Source organism: Drosophila eugracilis, unplaced genomic scaffold (genome assembly GCF_018153835.1).
Source record: "Drosophila eugracilis isolate 14026-0451.02 unplaced genomic scaffold, ASM1815383v1 contig_670, whole genome shotgun sequence".
NCBI lineage: Eukaryota > Metazoa > Arthropoda > Insecta > Diptera > Drosophilidae > Drosophila > Drosophila eugracilis.
The window spans coordinates 259437-277813 of record NW_024573558.1 but is presented as its reverse complement, the minus strand read 5'-3'; the positions used below and the strand labels follow the sequence as shown (position 1 = coordinate 277813).

The 18377-nt window shown below is 44.6% G+C and overlaps 1 protein-coding gene across 1 annotated transcript; it reads right to left on the bottom strand.

Moving 5' to 3' along the window:
* Nucleotides 1-2225: 2225 nt before the first annotated feature.
* On the bottom strand, nt 2226-4911 carry LOC108104217 (adhesion G-protein coupled receptor G7). Its single transcript, XM_017210160.2, has 2 exons — nt 3616-4911; nt 2226-3558 (listed from the first exon to the last, which is right to left on the bottom strand). The coding sequence occupies exons 1-2, from the start codon at nt 4835-4837 to the stop codon at nt 2369-2371; spliced, it is 2412 nt and encodes an 803-aa protein (XP_017065649.2). The 5' UTR covers nt 4838-4911; the 3' UTR covers nt 2226-2368.
* Between the last annotated feature and the right edge of the window lie 13466 nt (nt 4912-18377).

The following is an 18377-nucleotide window of genomic DNA, read 5'->3' as shown; positions in this document are numbered from 1 at the left end:
TGCCGTTGCCGTTGCCGTTGCCGCTGCCATTGTTGCCGCTCCTGCGACTCGAGGACTTTTCCTTACTTTCCCGGGCAACGATAAGGAGAATGGAAAATCAATACATATTTATGGGTTCATGTTGTGGGTGCACGTACCAAATATCAGCCGCACATACGGGTGTGCTATGTCCAAAGGAATGGCTTCCACGGCGAGTCTTGCCTGGCTGGCCATTTGCACGTTTCGAATCATAAAATACTTTCCCGTGCGCCCCCAGGAATTCGCAAAGGAAAATAATTTTTAATAGTTGCACATGTCCTCGCCTATCCTTTTGGATGTGCTCTCGAGTGTGTGAAAAATTCGACCGCCGACAGGTGAACTTCGAAATGGGCAGGAGTGTGTTTCTAATAAGGTAAGCTCTGAAGAATTTCTTAGCCGAGAAGTCTAGACATTTTGGCCTCGATGTAAAATGTTATATTAAATATTTTGAGAGTTTCAAGAAAATATTGGAACAATATCAAAAGCTACTTTTAGCTTAAACGGAAAAATGCTTTTAACGTTCCCCATTGACAATCCTCTTACTTTCCCCATTCATATTAAGCTTTCGCCCGGGAAACTGCATTATTTAGTAACAATTAGTTTACCTGTGTGCTCGTCAGCCGAACAGGTAACACGGTACCTGTTCAAACAGCTTAGTTATATGCTACAGTTGGTCGCTATTGGCGGTAATCGGCTTAGCAGCTCTCTTTTAAGAGTGCACTTTGCCGCAGAAAATTGATTTGAAATCGCACGGCACTTGCCACTAAGCCATTTCAAGGGGACAGCCCGTGGCCGTAAGCGCGACTAATTTAAAATGTGATTCTTGGCCAGAAAAAGAGCACAGAAGGGAGCTCTATGGGTTGATCTTAAAGGCCCTTTAAAGGCCCAGCTGGTGGCCAAATCCCAATCAAGGCTGCGCCCAAATACATTTCATTCCACTCGACATCCTTTAATTTGGTTTTCGAATGATTGCTGCTGGAATAAAGGCAAACATTTCTCGAGTGGCCTGGCTGGTGAATAAAAAGTGCAGGGTTTCGGCACTTACCAGGTGCTCAGCTTTCACTGGCACAAGTTCTGAATCGAAGTGAAGTTTACTACTGACTACTGCCGAGTGCCTGGCAGCTGGAGAGTGAAGCCCTGAAAGGGGAATCAAATCCTGGTCCTGCTTTCACTTTCATTGTCTCTGCATTTGAATGCAGTCAAGACTTCAAAGCTTTTCACTTTTTGATTGATTGCAATTGATATATGTACCGGGTTGTTTGTGCCAATATGGCGTGAGTGGAAAATTCGAAATTGAAATGGGCGGTACGCGGTGAAAATCGATTGATTTTCATTTCCCGCATCTCTGCTCTATTGCTTAGCTAAGATTGGATGTTTTTCGGGATATCTGATGTTGGAAGTCCGCACTTTACCACAAAACAAGCTAATATCTTTTAGTAGTCGTTGGTAAAATCGAAGCGTTCTTCAGCCTGTATAGTTTATTTGAATAACAAACTGCTAATAACCTTTGAACCTCCATCTCCATCTCAGTAATGCCTTAAAACTGTGATTTTAAGCAGCGCCTTTAATTGACCAATAAAATTGACTAATATGCTGTATCTCTATATAGTTTAAAAGGTAATCGGCTTAAGAGCTCCAACTTCAAAGTGCAATTTAGTGCATCAAATGGATTTGCGATGGCACTTGTGTCTAAGCCAGATTACAGCGACAGCCAATGGCTTTAAGCATAGAAAGAGAGTCTCCTTCTGAGACAGCAGATGGGGTGTTAACGGAGAACTTCTGAGGTTGAACCTGTTGTAGTGGTAAATACCAATCGAGCATGGCTTCAATTCAGGTTCATTTCATTCCGCATGACATCATTTAATTTAGTTTCCAATGAATGGCAATGACATCAGAGGCAGAGTGCACTCTTGTACTCACAGATGCCTGGAGTTTGCTTAAATTTTTATGACTTCAACACTTACCAGGTGCTCAGCTTCTCTTGGCAGTAACTTCGAAGTTCGAAGGCAGAGAAATCGTCTGTCAACTGAAGTACTCAGGAGCTGCAGAATGAACCCTTGCAGTGGGGAATAAGTTCACACTTTGCCTGTTTCTGTCATGCTTTGTCAGGTCTTGGTAAAACAAGGGGTTGATGACTTGAATTTAATAATTGGCCCTGCCTGTTAAAACTTCAATCTATAACCAAACTTTCTCATTTCGACATTGGCCTTGTTATTATTATTTTCACAATTTTGAAGGTGGACACATAAGACTAATGCTTACAGATGAAGCTAACTAAGATTATATTTAATAAATAAATGACACATTAATAATAAACCCTTTGTTCGTTAGGACCTGGAAACTTATAAAGCTAATGGTGGGACCTGCTCGTGAAGTTGGTGGATGAGGTGGTCATGGACTGGAGCTCGGTGGTGCGCTTTTGGACATCCAAGTCCATCTTGGTGGGGCAAATCAGACCCCTCCACGCCCGACGGTTGGCTGAGTCCAAAAGGACGAAATAGACGAACATTACGAAGCCCTGCATGGTGGCAGTGATGCAGAAGAGGTATGAGAAGGCCACTCCTGCCTGCATGAAGGCGAAGATTCCGAAGATCCAGGTGAGGCCCAGCAAAAAGAACAGCATGATGGAGAGTCGAATCTGCTTGACCACCATCTTCCTTTCTGATCTATGGATGGTCTTGCTCAAGGAGTGCGAAATGCTGTACAGCACATAGACGAAGATCACCAGGTTGGACACTGTAATCATGGTCACCGGGAGGACCACTCCAAAAATCAGACCATATCCAGAAGGGTAACAGATGCCAGTGTCGGTTGACAATTGTGCAGCTGTGGGAACGTATGAATCAGGATCTATGAGGGCCACCAGCAGGGTGGGGACCAACGGCAGTGACCATGCCACTATGGCAGCCTTCAGGATGTAGTGTTGTGGTCTTTCGATTCCGATTACTGTGACATACCGCTGGAACTGCAGAAAGGCAATGATCAGCATCCAACTGAAGAGAACCAGAATTGAGTACTGCAAGGCAGCTCCCAGAGCTACACAGCGAACTGTGTCTCCATTGACAGTCAGCTTTTCGGAAATGTCATCTGTGTTCAGGAACACGAAGAGCACCATCTGAAGACACATAGCCAAGCACAGATGCAGTAGGACCTTCGTGGAGGCCTGACTTCGCCAGCTCTTGAAGAGGGCTGCTGTGAGGAATATTCCCAGTATTCCAAGCAGAGAGAGACTGCATCCCACGATGGAGATTATGTCCAGTACTTTCTCATTTATCGGAGTAATCAGAACCTCCTCGCCAAGGTCGTTGGTTCGGTAACTGCCACCCACGAGAAAAGCAAACTGGGTGAGGTGCTGAGTGTAGCATTCGATGATGGGATCTTTCAGCAGATCTGAGCTGCTACCGGTGGTAACTCCATAGCTGGACCAAGTGTCGTAGTTCCAAAAACCGCATCCACTGCCGGAACTTAAGGCTTTTGTATCGGGATCTCGAAGATTTTCGTTGCGAAGAAGAAAGGGCAACGGTATTCGAAGGATGTTGTCTGGTTAATTGTTAGATCTCATTAGTTGAAAACTCCAAGCTGTTGTGATGAACTTACCTTTTAATTCTGGTATCGAAATGGAGATAACCTTGCTGCGAGGCCTGCGAGTCCTTTCCAGTGAGGTTTCCACGAAGAGGGCATCGTGGGCATAGATTTTGAAGATCAGATAGCTAGCGCTCCTGCCTTGAACTTCCCGCCAGAGGTTCTCTGGAAGAAAGGCAGCTGTCTCCAGGTCCGATTCCTGCTTTACCTTAGCCAAGTCTTCGGAGAATCGAATAAATCGATACCAGAAGCCGCTCGGGGAACTCTTTCGGTTCTGTGCTGATGCAGAAAAGATAGCGATTCCCGTTATGCCATCGCATTCGGGATTGGCGAAGAAGACGCTGATATTGCCGGTGATCAGAGCCTGCACTCCGATATCCGAGAAGTTGTAGGTCTCGACTCCAGTCGTTGCCGTTTCCGTCTCATCACTGGAGGGCTTGGGAACTACCTTTCCACATCTATCCTTGGGAACCATTTGCTCTGGAAGAGCATCCATGTAGCTCTCAAACTCGCTCAGAAGGGAGTTGGTGGCATTGAGCTGGGCGGACAGTCGCAGAACCTGGCTGTCGGAGGACATTATTTCCTTGCAGACACTGACCAGATCCACACTGACTGCTGCATCCTTCTCCTGCTGCAATAATGTTCCAAACATCTGGCACGTCATATGGACATCGGCGGGCAAGAGTGTCCTTTCCTTCTGTCGGAACATATTCCTCATTATGCCGCTCATCTCGCGACGTCCTTGGGTGTCATTGGTGCGTCTCCTGCCCTCGATGACATCATCGTGCAGGCTGTTCAGGTCCAGGCTGATTGTGTGCTCCCTGAAGCGCCTGAGACACACAACGGGGCTCCACTGACTCGTGGACTCCCAGTGGGCTCGGGAGTCCTCCAACATGCACTTCCTGGTGACGGGCATCCCGTTTCGCAACAAGCAAACATCGTGCAAAGTGGCACGTTCGCCGACTCTAGCCCTTCTCCACTTGTTTTGGTGAGGTGTTTGGTCGTGGTTACGGACGATGTAGTCATGCTGAAACTCCTCGGGTTCGCAGAACATTGAGTCACAGTAGATCAGTGTGGTTACATTTTTTTGGTGAGAATGCTGTTCTTCACTTTCTTCTTCACAGTGTTTGAAATCTCCGTTAGTCGAACACAATTGCCTCTCTTTTGGGCACTTAGAATGGGCAGGTGACGCCAAGGCCACAACCAATAAAAGCCCCAAACCCCAAGCGAAATTCATGGCCAATGACTCAGCTCCGACAGCTGTGTGCAGTTCTCCGAAACTGTTTATGGGCACTTTACACGTCCGACTCTCTTGAAATATCGCGGCACACTGAACTGGCGCGCGATCGATTAGATTTCCGTAGACCCCAACGTGGTGTTTGTTATCAGTTGCCACCACGATCGCTAATCAAACTTTTGGAACATCGGCGAACACGAAAAGACCTCTAGTCTAGCGACGTTTAATATAATTTACATTGTGATTAACACGACCTCGGCAATTGAAGAAGAAATCTGACGGACCCCTTTGGTCAGAGAAGTAACACAAAACTAATGACGTCGTCGTTATCTGTGCAAACAGCAACTTCACGCCTTTTTACCGGTCTTGGACCTTAAAATACTTCGTCTGAGTCATTGCTTCTGTGTTTGAGCTACAAGATAAGAGGTTCTTAGCCGGAAAAGCTGAGTAAAAACGCTGACAACCGGTTATCAGTCAAGGCGTACATATAGCAACATATTTATGTAATTATTATGTTTATTTATATCATGACATTCAACTTTGCAATTATTATATGAACAACGGAAACTTTAAAGTTAACGCCGATATGCAAAATGACATTTTTTTAAGGTTATTATCTATCTGCCAGATATTCTCCGACAGGAAGACCGCTGTCACTTGGTCTGGTTCCCGTTTTAGGTTAAAAATGATTTCCGAGAAGAGATGCGATACCCTGGAGGATGGTCCTCGACATTTAGCCTGGTCGTAGAAGATAGCTTTTCCAGTTAAATGCTCAAACTATTATTGTACCTGCTTTTACATTATTATACTAGCACCTGTCCTCTGTAAAATACAAAATAAATGCATAACACTTTGGTCTTGCTAGCACGAGTTTCGATTACAATTCTGACGGGCTGAGCGTTTTCACAGGCACGGCCTTTGACTATAATCCACCGGCACTGGCTCCATTGTAAGCCACTTTTTCGGCCAAAATGTAATTTTTATAGCCGACTTCCCAGCACGTAGCCTGCGTGTGCTAGCGGAAATTGCTGGCTTGTTGACACGTTTTCAATTATCAGTCAAATGCCGACGAATTCAAATACGAGTACTGGGCCACTCGCTTTTAGCCAGCCAATAATCCAGCTTCATCGGCAGCAAAATTGATTGGCCTGCATGCGTTCAATCAAATGTGTCACATCTTGACATGTTCACTCTTCCTTTATTGCCACGAGGGTACTGGGATCTGTCGAACCTGGAGATGAGTGTGACACTCCAAAAATATGGATGCCATTCGCTGTCGATTTTGGACTGAGGAAAATTGGCATTTGTACGAAGGTCAGAGAACAAACGCTATGTCTGCGCTAGGTATTTTCAACTTAGAAAAAGTCGCGTATTTTGACCAGGTTCTGGCGTTTCAGGTTCCAAAAAAGTTATGATTCTAAAGAAATTTTAGAATAACAAGTCATAAAACTGAAAACATGAATTCTTTTAAGACCGAATTATATCTTGCAGAGCGTCGTGTCTAATTTATGTCCCACCGAAAATCCAATTAGTGGCGTCGCTGACAAAAGCATAACGAACTCTTGGATCTAAGCCAGCCAGTAAACTTCCTCGAGGGCAACAAGTGACTGGCTGTGGCAGAAAACCAGAGTTCGCCATTTCTCCTTGGCCAAGTTGAGTCAGCGATGCAGCAGCAGCAGCAGCCAGGAAATCATTCAACATCCAACAAAACTTCCCGCTCTGCGGTCGTGTGACCGCCAACGTTGGCAATACATTTTGCAGGGCTATTTTTTGAGCAGCTGAGCTGCACTTGTTGTGGGCGAAGGTAAAGGTTGTGGGCCAGAGGGCAAATAAGATTAGGGTTGGGTTTCGAGGCTACCAGGTTGCTGAGGTCTCCAATTCAGGCGGTAGTCAATGAGCCGTGGCGACATTAACGCACTTTTAACGACTCTCTGGAGAAGGCACGCACACATTATGTGCGTTCAATAAAAATTGGCAAACTTGGCTTTCAGTTTTAAGCACTTAAACGCCTCGTTGACGTCGCCAGTGTTCATAAAAAACGGGAAAAGGGAACCCTGAAAATCTGTAAGGGAAAATGAGAAAATGAAAGAAAAGCGTTTGCATATGCGCTTAAAACCGCTACAGATGGCGGCCATTAAGCTCATTACGCGCTGCCATTCTTCATTCTTCCTTTTCTTGGGGAAACAATTTTCCGGGAAAACGAGGCGATGGCGGGTCTCCACAAAAACCACATGTTAGCAGGTCCTTCATGCTTCCTTTCGGGCCCCGTCAATTGCAGCCAACAGAAATTCAAGTTGGCTTGCGGGCAAAGTTAAATTGAATTTTTTCGCCAGAACTCGTTCGGTTCCCTTTCCTTGCCCTCGAATCGGCTCAGACAACAGGTTGCAGGGATTTAATGAAATTAGGCACTGACGAAGGCAACATAGTCGTCGTCTAAACAAATACTGCCCAGCGTACAGGGGGATTAAAGTTTGCAGCTTACAGAAGTTACAGAAAAGAAACTTAAAATCATTTCATAATTCCATATTCAAACTTTGATTTGTTATTTAAATTAAATTTTATTTTCATTATAAATAAAATCAGTTACTTCTTAAAACACACCCTGTTTTCCTTGGCCGGATTATGTACACATTTTTTAGCTGCCTTCATTTGAACAATTGCCAAGGCAACAAATATATGCTCGTGCATGCAGATTCAGCGTGAACTTTGACACGGCACATGTGGCCCAGGATGTCGGCCACCTGCCCCTGCAACACTCAACCCTCATCCTTCAGCCTTTCAGGATTTGTGTGTTTTATGCCAACTTCGAGCAATTTAATTTAATTACAACGTCTGGTGCCGCTGCTGCCGCTCCGGCATCATCTAATTTCATTTGGAACCGGAGGCCGGGCAACAGTTGCCCCATAAACAGTGACACACGATGCCGTGTTTTTGGCCTGAGGTCCTTCTGCAGTCCCTGCAGGCCTTGGCTTGGCATTTGCATAAGCCTCGTTTAAACTTGAGTCTGACTTCTGGAGCTTAGTCACTGAAATCGATTGGAAATCCAGCAGCCAGGACCGGAAATTGTGAAGGAAATGAAATGGGTTGACTGCCTGGAGGGGTCCCCATTTAATTAAATAACAACAGTCCATACCCAGAGTGTTCGGCTGGGGTTCGTTCACATATCACGCGGCAAAAAGTTTCCAATTACGAATTCGTTGGCCGAGTTGTTTGCTACATCCGCATCGAGTGAAAACTTTTGCCGTGGGGAAAAGTTTGAGCGACCGGAGAGCGAATGCTTCTAATGAAAAACCACTTAGGCGGAGACAAAGAAGTCCACTTAGGCTGCAGGACATGTATCCTGCCCCTGCCTCTGTCCCTGCCTTTGTCTCTGTCTCTGTCCGTAAGTCAGCTTTCTGCTGCTGGGAAAAACTTTCATCCGCTGCACATGCATTTTGTAGCGTGCCTAACGATGGAAAAATGGCCAAGGACATGTCCCCAGACAACGTCACGTCTGGAGATTTTCAATTTAATGTGCCTACTTACAGAAATAACAAACTTTTAGCTCCACAAATGTCAGCCGAACAAGTTAAATAACTCAAATCCAGAGCCCTTAGCCAGGGCCGACTGTAAGCCCACAGCGTTTTATTGGCCTACGTGGGCCGGCTCTTAAAGTTGACACACATAACATATGGCGATGGCCAACATGTCGTCTGCGTAATGCCACTTTTGTTGCTCATATTAACCAATTAAGCGGCCATTTTTATTGCATCGCTGGACAAATTGGGTTGCAATTACATTCCGTTTGACCTTGAACGATTTTAATATATATTTAATTCGATTCCCCCTCCTTCGCATCCGTTGCCATCAGTTAAACAAACATCAAACGGAGAGGAAAAGGCCCACGGCGAAATGGAAAATGGAAAATGGAAAAATGTGGCATAAAGCTCGGGCTTAATTGCCGGAAAAAAGGGTTAATTGCCCGCGTATTTGGTTTGTGCATGCCAGGAAATACCCAAGAGCCCTCTGAGCGAACATAAAAAGTTTCGTTAATGGAAAACGGTGAAACGGCGTGTCGTGGGCGGGGACTCGCTCTAGATACCCACACCGAAAACAATTGCAAATTTCAATATTTCCGCTAAAACAACGCAGAAATTAATTCAGACAGCTCCCTGGGAGCGCTTTAACCTAGAGCTGCCTTCGAAACGCTGCCTCATAACATTAGCGATCGCCCCTGCCTCGATTTTGAGTGCCTGCAGCAGACTTTACAAGCGCTTGATGCATTTTTTATGTTGCCAGCATTACAGGGCACTCTTCGTGGCTACGTCAAGTGCACTGCGAGGAAATATTGCCCAGTTATCAGTTATACTAATAACAGTATAAAGATCGAACCATGAAAAACCGTCTTAGTTCACCTAATCTAGGATGCATATTCGTAATCTTATCTTCATGAAAATTCATAATTAAAACGTAAATTCTAGTTGTTTTTCTTTTAACAAGTCTCTTACTTAGCTTTACTCCTTCTGACAAACATTTCTCGCCGTGTCCGTGTATGTGCACAACTTTTATCACTTGTTTGCTTTGCATTTTACGAGCATTTAAATACAATGAGTGCCAGGCGGACAGCTGTTGCATGTGCTTGTTTTCTTTTTGAGGGCGGAGGACACAGTGCAGCATCACGTTTCGTGGGGCAGAGGACAAAGGGCTAAGCAGGCAAGCTGTAATTTGCCATTTTCCGGCATGGAGCTGGCTAATTAGAGGGTCCGGAGCAGGCAGGAGTGCCGATTCGAGTCGAATTCGGGAACAAGAGTAATTAAATTTAAGTCCGCATATTGCTCGTTGCTCGACAAAGTAATGCAATGAGCGTTATTTGGCTTAAAACTCATTACGGCGAAGTGCCTGCTTTTATGGCACATTCGAGTCCACTATTGTTCAGTGCTAGAGAGCAGCTCATGAATGCCAAGCAGCACCCTGGCAACTATTACTTAATATAGTGAAATATGGGAAATTTATAACCCAGCACACACACTCACAGAGTTCACAGTTCAAAATGGCAGGATGGCAGAATGCAGGGGCGGGTGGGTCACGAACATGCTAAAGTTTTCCATATTTGAGCTGCGAAACGGAATTTATGTGCTTTCCGTGCTGCTGGTAGGAAAACTCGCACACCCACAGATAGTTATGCAGTCAGTTTTGATTACTGTTCGGGAACACAATAGATTAAATAAAAGCGCAAATAAATTGCATTCGAACGATGCTGAAATATTATAAATATGGAAATTTATAGTCAGAAGGGGTTAGTTCAGTGATATATAAATATGAGAGGAGAATAAAACTGATTTAACCCTCGGGTAGCAAATCAAACATTTAATTCGTGGATCCCATTTTTTATGATTTAATTTATTGACATAAATTTATTTATGTTAGTTCATTTGTCAAAACATATTTACTTTTACTTGCAAAGAATCATTAATAAGTAGAATAATAAAAAACCTATGAAAAAGTTAGCTTGAAGCTAGTAAAAAACCAACAGCGGAGATGAAATAAAAGCAAAGGCAGGCTAAGGAGCCAATTTAATGAATTATTTTGGGCCACTTTTTCACAATCCCCTCTAATTATTGCTGTGCAGTCTTAAATATTTATGTTAAACTACTTTTGATCGGGTAAGTCTCCCTTAATTGACACATCAAACTTAACTTTTGCGGTTAACCTTAAAAGGAATACATCAGCTCTGAATTCCGCATTAATTAGTTACAACTTTGCTGCGACATATCTGCCCCGAAATTAATCAAACATTTAAATTGACTTAGGATTAGATGAAGCAGAATTTTGAAGCCGAAGCCAGAGGCAAAGTCAAAGTCAAAAATACGTATATGCAAATACAGAGAGTGAGAGAGAGACCCACTTGATTTCCTCCGTTGGGTTGGGCGAATCAAAATGCTAATGGCAGTCAGACAAACATGCGGGGACAGAGAGACACTTTCCCGTGACAGGTAGCACTTTCGGAATGTCAACCCTTTTTATGCATACTTTAAAATTTAACAGCATTAATTTCTGAGCACTTTTACGCCCTTTGACTTTGCCACATGACAATGCCAAAGCGAGTCTGCTGAGTGGAATGAGTAAAAGCCAGAAAATCGCAAAATACTTTGGCTTAACCCCTTCATGCCACCCGCACTGGCTGTCCTGCACAGCTTAACTCTCGAGTCGAGTCGACTCGACTCAATTTCAGTTTTGTTTACTCTTTTTTTCGGCAACTTAATTTGCTCACATTACGTATACGACATGCAAGCCGGGCTATGTGAAAACTTTTTGTTTCTGCCGGACCAAATGGCAAGAAAAACAAGGTCATTTTACTGACTAGAATAGTATATACCCCCTCTTTCAGTTTGTATAGGAGTTTGTCTAGACTATAAAGACGAGACTGTATAGTACTGAAGTACTGAAAGTAAGTACTTTGTCATACGTTAAAGATACAAACATATTCTCTTTCACAGTCGGAAGACATTATTTATGCACCAATATACCCCTTATAGTGTTGATTACGAGGCATAGTAGGAGAATCTGTTGTGCCCCGACTGCAATCGAATATTTTGCTGTGGTCTGGGTCTGAAGTCCTCGTTTCTGGCATTCTGGGAAATTCATTTTGGTCCAGTTGTTTGCCCATTTAACTGCAAGCCACAGCAGCATGTAAATATTGATTTTTTTTGCGCCTGTTCGGTGGAAAAAGTCAGCATCGTATCGAAATGAAAAGTTGTTTGAACGTTTTGAGGTTTGGACATGAGTGCTAGATTGACGGACGGAGCGAGTCGAATCCGAAAGCCAGAAACTGGAGGCACATATAAATCTTGCCGTTCAGCAGTGCGAAAACCATAACCCACACCAAGACTAGGGCCAAAAGCCAAATGGGATTTGCTGGATGTGAAACTGTGCATTGTAAAACCAATTCGTTTCCATTTGTCCTCGGCGTCACTTGCACTCCACTCACCGCACCACACACCCGCACACCCCCACACCCGCACAATGCAATTGAACTCTGCCCCTTAACCTCCACTTCCGGTTCCTGTTGCCAGCGAAGAAGAATGGGAGAGAGAAGCTCTGATCCTGCTGCTGACAATGCGAGTGACAGTAGGAATGCAAACACAATGCACAATACGGAATACGCAGCACAAAAGGATAAAGCCAGAATACAGAATGCGCACTACGAGCACAATACAGGTGGGCCACGGTGGTTAAGGTCCTTATTGAAAAGGGATCATTGAGAAACAGTGGCGATGGAGGAGGAGAGCTTATAGTCCTTTTAATTCGATGTTATCAAGAACTCAGTGCTACTGGATGAACTATTTTATACAATTTTAGTTCAAGGTTTGGGATGAGATTGTCAGAATGTAAGAAACCACTAGAGATATTATCAAAGTTCAGTAACAGCTAGCTTAAATCTCATTGGAGTCAGCATATTAGGTAGCAGTACGACTAACTTCCTTTCAATAAACCAAACCAAACCCACTGTGCCCATTCAGAATACGAAGGAATCGCAGGCGGAAGTGCTCAACACTTAACCTGATTGCACTCGCCTCAAAGACTGAGCTTGGATTTGCGGATTCTCTGTGTGGCTGGCCATTGGGGCAACTCGGGGCTTTGGGCATTTCGATTTCAAATATAGGAACTGCTGAGCGGGTTTAATTGCCCGATTAACACCTTATGACGTAGAAGCGGCCAACGCCACCCTCCGCCATTTAAGAACGTATATTTATATACTCGAACATTTATATTCGTGCACTTCTGTCGAGTGCACAGGGGGAGCTATTCTTGTACAAAACATTTTGCAGATATTGCCGCCGGTCACGACAGCCCCCACATATTTTGTTGTCGTCTGGCTGTTTGGTCAATACTCAATTATGGCACCCCGGTGGGTTCCATATGCCGCAGCTGGCAAAACAGGTCGAAAACAAATTGAAGGCGCAAAGGTTAAACTGCGAATCTGTCACCTGCGAGCTGACACCGCGAACTTTTCCCGTATTGTGGCCCAAATAAAATGGAAAGCATTTAATGTGGCGTGAAAAAGCTGGTAGCCTTCCAAATGAATGGAATTCCCATGAATGGAGCTCCGATTTTGAGGATTTCAACTTTGACAGCGCCCACGGAACGCCTGAATAATTCACAGAGCGGCGACAATTTTCTTTTTAGCGCCAGACTGAAATTGACTTTTAATTTGCCACGCCAACTTGGCCAAAATGGGATTCTTTTCAGCGCCGCTCTCCACTTATAAATAAACAAATTGTTGGTCATCAAACAGCCAGAATTCCAATTAAAATGCAAATGTACGCGGGGATAATTAACCAGGTTGATGTTCCCGAACACTCGCTCGCTCGGTCGGCTTGTTTGCCTTTTGCTTCTGGGTTGATGACGTTCAGCTATCAACCCCGCAATCTCTATTCGCATCCCGACAGGCCCCGCATTTGCAGAAGTCATTACCTTGGCGTCGCTGACAGGACACATTCCTCAAATTCCCGCATGGCCATTAGGCTCCCAATAAAACTGACTCGTTGCCGAACCGATGACGTTTCAATCAAGAGATCCGGACCCCAAACAACATTGATTAACAACCTGGGGGTGTGCTGGAAACTGGGGACAGAGATGGTCGCTGACTTCTACTTTACCAATCATTTATGGCAAACTTTAATCTGTTGAAACTTGATCAGTCTGCCTAGAAGTCAAACAGTTTTGTTCTTTTTTAAAGGTTAGTTTCAGCATATGTCCTTTGGGTAATTAGAACTCGTAACTATGCCAACACTGGCTGACTGTTTCGATGGGATACCGAGGTGGGCACTGAGCAAACACAAAGTGAGGCCTGCGAGTGCAGTGATAGCAGCGCATCGAAAGCGAGAACAATGCCCTCCAATTAGGCAAATGGCAAAGTTGATTAAGCCAGCCACTGGGAAATTGCAGGGCCGCCCCTATCCACATGGCCATCAAATAAAGGACCAGCAATTTTCATTTATTGCACACATTTCAATTATATCGAGTGCCAGGCCCGAATCGAACTCGTGACAAATGCCTATTGCGGGATGGATTTACACGGGCCCTGGCCACAAATGGAAGTCATTTATCAAAAACAAAGGCGCTGACTCGACTGCCTTCACCTGGAGATAAGAAAAGCCCGGAAAGCCCATCCAAGGACCTTTTGTTCGGTTCGATGTTGCCATTTCGGGGGAGGGTCCTTCGTTGCTGACAACCGGAGATAAATACGCATATACAGGTCATTTTATTGTCCTCCCCTTTCGGGTTCGGTGGGATTGGAGCTCTGGCTGGGAAATCAGTGTGCTGTGCATATTTAATGGCGTATGCAAATGCAAAGGGTCTCGAAATGGCTCAAAGGCTTGTTTATTCACGAGTCCAACAATGCCACGAAAACATATTTAACTCACTGGCATTGTGTCTTGTATCTTCGGTTATCCACCATTTGTAAGCCATCCGAATGTCAAAGGAAGCCCCCTGACAAGCCACTTGGCCCTAGTTCCTTTCTTGGCCCGCCTTAAGGACCCCAATCCGCATTAGACTGCGCAGCTGTCCTAAATCAAATAGCCCATATTTTTGCCTGTCACACGACACGACCTCTTATCGACGGTCTGGCTTTGACCTAGCTTACCTAAAAGAATACCTAAGAATGCCCCTCTTTCCAATCAACAAAATGCCGATTAAGGCCACTTTAAATAATACGCCTAATACATCCATGCAGATTCCCTAGAACTTTCTTTGTGTTCTTAGTGGCAAAGATCTGAATACCTTTTTAAGACTCAAAACTCAAACATTTCGTTTTCCATTTTCTGTACCAATAATTGCAGGCATTCTTATGAAAAGCCAAAATGGATCTATTTTTAACAGAACTTTGATCAAATTGACCCCATTTCGGGCACTGTAAATCAACTTTAGGTGGGGGTAGGGGATGTTTCGGTTTGTACTTTGACGAGCGGCAGGTGTGAAACATTTCATTGCCCAAAAATAACGACCTCTGTGAATTCCCAACATCCCCCGGCGGTTGTATATTTATTGTCTAAACGAATCTGCGGGAGTGCTCCGAAATTAATGGCCGTGGCAAGCAGTAAGGGAACTCAGGGGAGGGCTTTAAAACTAAGTTACCTGCCCCCGGCCCAGTGGAGCGTCCTTATCGATTGGGTTCGCGCCTTAATTATGAGTCCGGGCGAAAGGGACTGGAGCTGGCCAAGCTTTTTCACTGATTGCACAACCGATGCTGATTGATGGCCCCTTGTCAGTTAGATTAATCGACTGGCCCTGGCTAAGCGAAAAACTTAAAGTGCAGCAAAAACCTCGTCAGCAGGTCCTAAGTGCATAGAGAGTACATGAAAATCGCATTTGCTACTTCTGTGGCCAGAGTTAATTTGGTTAAATGCATTCTGGAGAGGCGGCTTTGGGTGAATGTCTGATTTAAAGCCCTAACAAAGAAGGCAGCTGGGCATTAATATTAAATGTGCCCGAGAAAGGTTTGGAGCTCGCCGTGGAGGGGCTCCAATCATGCGCAACTTGAAACAAATTGTTGAGCATTCCGCTAGAGCCAGGGTCTCGACCCAAGACGAGGGCAATATATGTTAGCCAAGTCAAGCAAAAGGCTGGCAACAAGTAAGCAAACAAACAACAATGTCTTGGATGTGTGCATTAAAAGTCAACGACTCGGCAAATGAATTGCAGGCCCAGGCAAATTAAATTAGCGCAGCAACTTGATGTCCTTGTGGGTGACCCCAAGTCGAAATTGTATTTATTTGGGGATCCAGGACCAGCCAACCCGAAACCCGACTGTCCACTTTATGAGTCGTCGGCCTGGCCCCAAAATTCGCATTAAATATTTAACTTACCTGACGTAAAATGCGCTTAATGCTCATCAATAATCTGCGTGGAGCGGACCTAATTAGTCAAATCCAAAGAGTAGTGTGTGTTCTTGGCTCTTCGGTCAGCTCAGAACACTAAATTGCTGGGAAATAATTAAAGTTAATTGAACATAAAGAAGAAACAGCGGAAACTTGATAGGCCTGCCCAAGTTCCATTAAATCTTTGGCTGATATTTCACTTGGCAGTGGGCCGAATTTAAATATGTAGGCAGCTCCGATTTCACAGCTCAGCATCTGACATAATTGCACTGCCAACCAAGTTGTCCTCTAAGCCAGCTTTAATGTGTTGCCAGAAGACGTAAAGAGAGTGAGCTAAGAGCGGGCCGAAGAGAGCCGAAGAGCGGACATGCGCAGTGCCTAGCAGATCCTGTTGCTGCTATGCCCCGCCTGCCAGGGCTTACGTTGCGTATACGCAATGTTACGTTGCCCATAAGCCACGTAGTGGCAAAGAAGGCCAGCTGGACCCAAGGAAGGACGAAGGACGGCCAGCAGTTGGCGGCATCCAACGCATTCGAGCGGTACTCAAGCGGAAGTGCGAGCAACAAACAGCTTAAGTCCACAGTCTAGCATTCCTGGGCGTACATAATGGATATATATGCATAAAGATATATACTATAGCCCCTGGGCGCATTGTTCAGCAGGCATTATGGAACGTGTCTGGGCATCTCTTGAGTTTTCGGGACCCTCTTGGGTCGCAAGGTGTTTTTTGGAAGCACTATTAAGGCGCTCGCCAATTCAAATCCATAAAAGTGTCATTAGGGTGGCGCATAAAACACAAAAGGTGCGCTCAGAAATTAATTAAAAAGGCAAACTCAAGTCCGGAATTAATGGCGGCCAAGATTTATGCAAGGGGAGTTTGCCTTTTACAAACATCCTTGCTGAAATCTATTTGCCTTAAAAGTGTTTCAATTCATTTGGCAGCCATTGCCGAGTGAATGCTAGCTCAAGCCTGGATGGGCACTTCACAGGTCCATTTCATTGGCTACATAAATAGTTGTCTTTCCCCCTTCGCCACCCCCTTTGCCCCAAAATAGAATATTAAATTTGTTTTCGTGATGGGGCGGGAAAGGTCAGGCGTTTAATTTTGCACGCAAAAATTAGCAAAAATAGAAGTTAAATATTTATGGACCTCAGGACACGTGGGTGGCCCCAACTCAGGCTCGGTTGTTCTCGGACACTACCGCCGGCCCTTGTTTACGTTTTGAGCTTTGTTTGCCCCATAAAACAGCAGTCCCAACGAATGTCAGATTGTCCAAATGAAGTAATATGAGTGTGTGTGTGTAGGGCAAACACTGTCACACAGATAAGCACACCCCCTCACATAGAGTTGTGGGCAATTAAGCGATGTGCTTAAGCCTGATGAGGTTTTCAGCGCGAGATAAATATCGTAGGAATAAAAGAAAGCAGCCCGACCACATTTGTCAGCCCAGCCGCCTTAATGATACACAGGGAGATAGCAGTGACATCTATCCATCTTGATTTTCTATTTAACTTGTACTCAGCTCTGGCAAAACATCTCTAACCAGTTCCAGTGGCATTTAGATATGACGACGGAGCATAATAACTTTATATTCATAAATTCGACAATTTCCACTGGTCAAACGAGTTGCTCGACTTGGGATATAAAATATATGAATAAAATAGCAATATAACATAAGCATATATTATGCAGAAGTTTCTTTAGCTGTTTCGTTCAGTGTGGGAGCATATAAATGGCTCTGTCGAGGGTAATAATTGCGCAGGCATATTACAGTTATTTGCCGAAGTAGGAGTAAGCATGAGATTAATTTGTTTACACTCGAGTGGAAGGGGCGAGTATTTGAGGGGGGCTTTCTCTGATTACCCAGCTCAACTCTATTTGGAAATCGTATTCGAGTGTGGGGTTATGTGCCACCTGTTGCATTGAACCCTGGCTGATTTGGGGGAATGAACTTTGGCAAACACTAACCCGACATTAAATTCCCCAACGAGTGCCGTTTCATTAGGAGCTAAACATAAATTGGCTTTTAAGTCGCTGCTAGTTGTATTTGTCTGCTGCCTTCTGACTGCTGTCTGTTGCTTTGTTTAAAGTTCAGAGAGCGTGAAATGCTAACAAGTTAATTGAAATTCCTGCAGCGTTTCACGTGCGATTGTTTGCTCTCGCAGGACACAACAAGAAAATTGAAGCTCACCCCGACGGAAAGCATTTTCTTTTCATTCTGCGCTGGCTGACTGACTTCTCTTTCCTTTTTAGCCTCTTGCCATTTCCCTTGGCTGAGCAAACACTTAGCTGGTGTGAAAAAATGTAGACGAGTGTAAATTTATATTCCCTTCTGCGGAAAAGGGGGTCTTCGGCCACTTAGTGCTGCTAGCCGGGAAATATGAGAGCTCAGTGTATAACTTCGACGCGGGCCATAAAGGAATTTAAATATTTCTCCAAGATAAAAGCTATTTGCATTGTTTATTCAGCGTGACTTCAAACAGCCAAGGTATCTCTTCTGTTTTCTGTTTTCTGTTCTCAGTTTTCAGTTTTCCAGGTGTGTTGAAAGTCCCAGGAACTGCCAAGTCTCAAGTTCTTGCACATGAGCGCACAACTTTTGCGAACGGAGGAGCTCTCGGCGAACTAAAACTATAAAGGAAGTCCAGATGTAGCATTTATAATACCAAAGTTTCCGCCA

Coding starts and splice junctions, on each gene's coding strand:
- LOC108104217 (XM_017210160.2), bottom strand. CDS start 4,837: ATGAATTTCGCTTGGGGTTTGGGGCTTTTATTGGTTGTGGCCTTGGCG. Junction 3,559..3,615: donor TTCGATACCAGAATTAAAAG/GTAAGTTCATCA, acceptor ACAATTAACCAG/ACAACATCCTTCGAATACCG.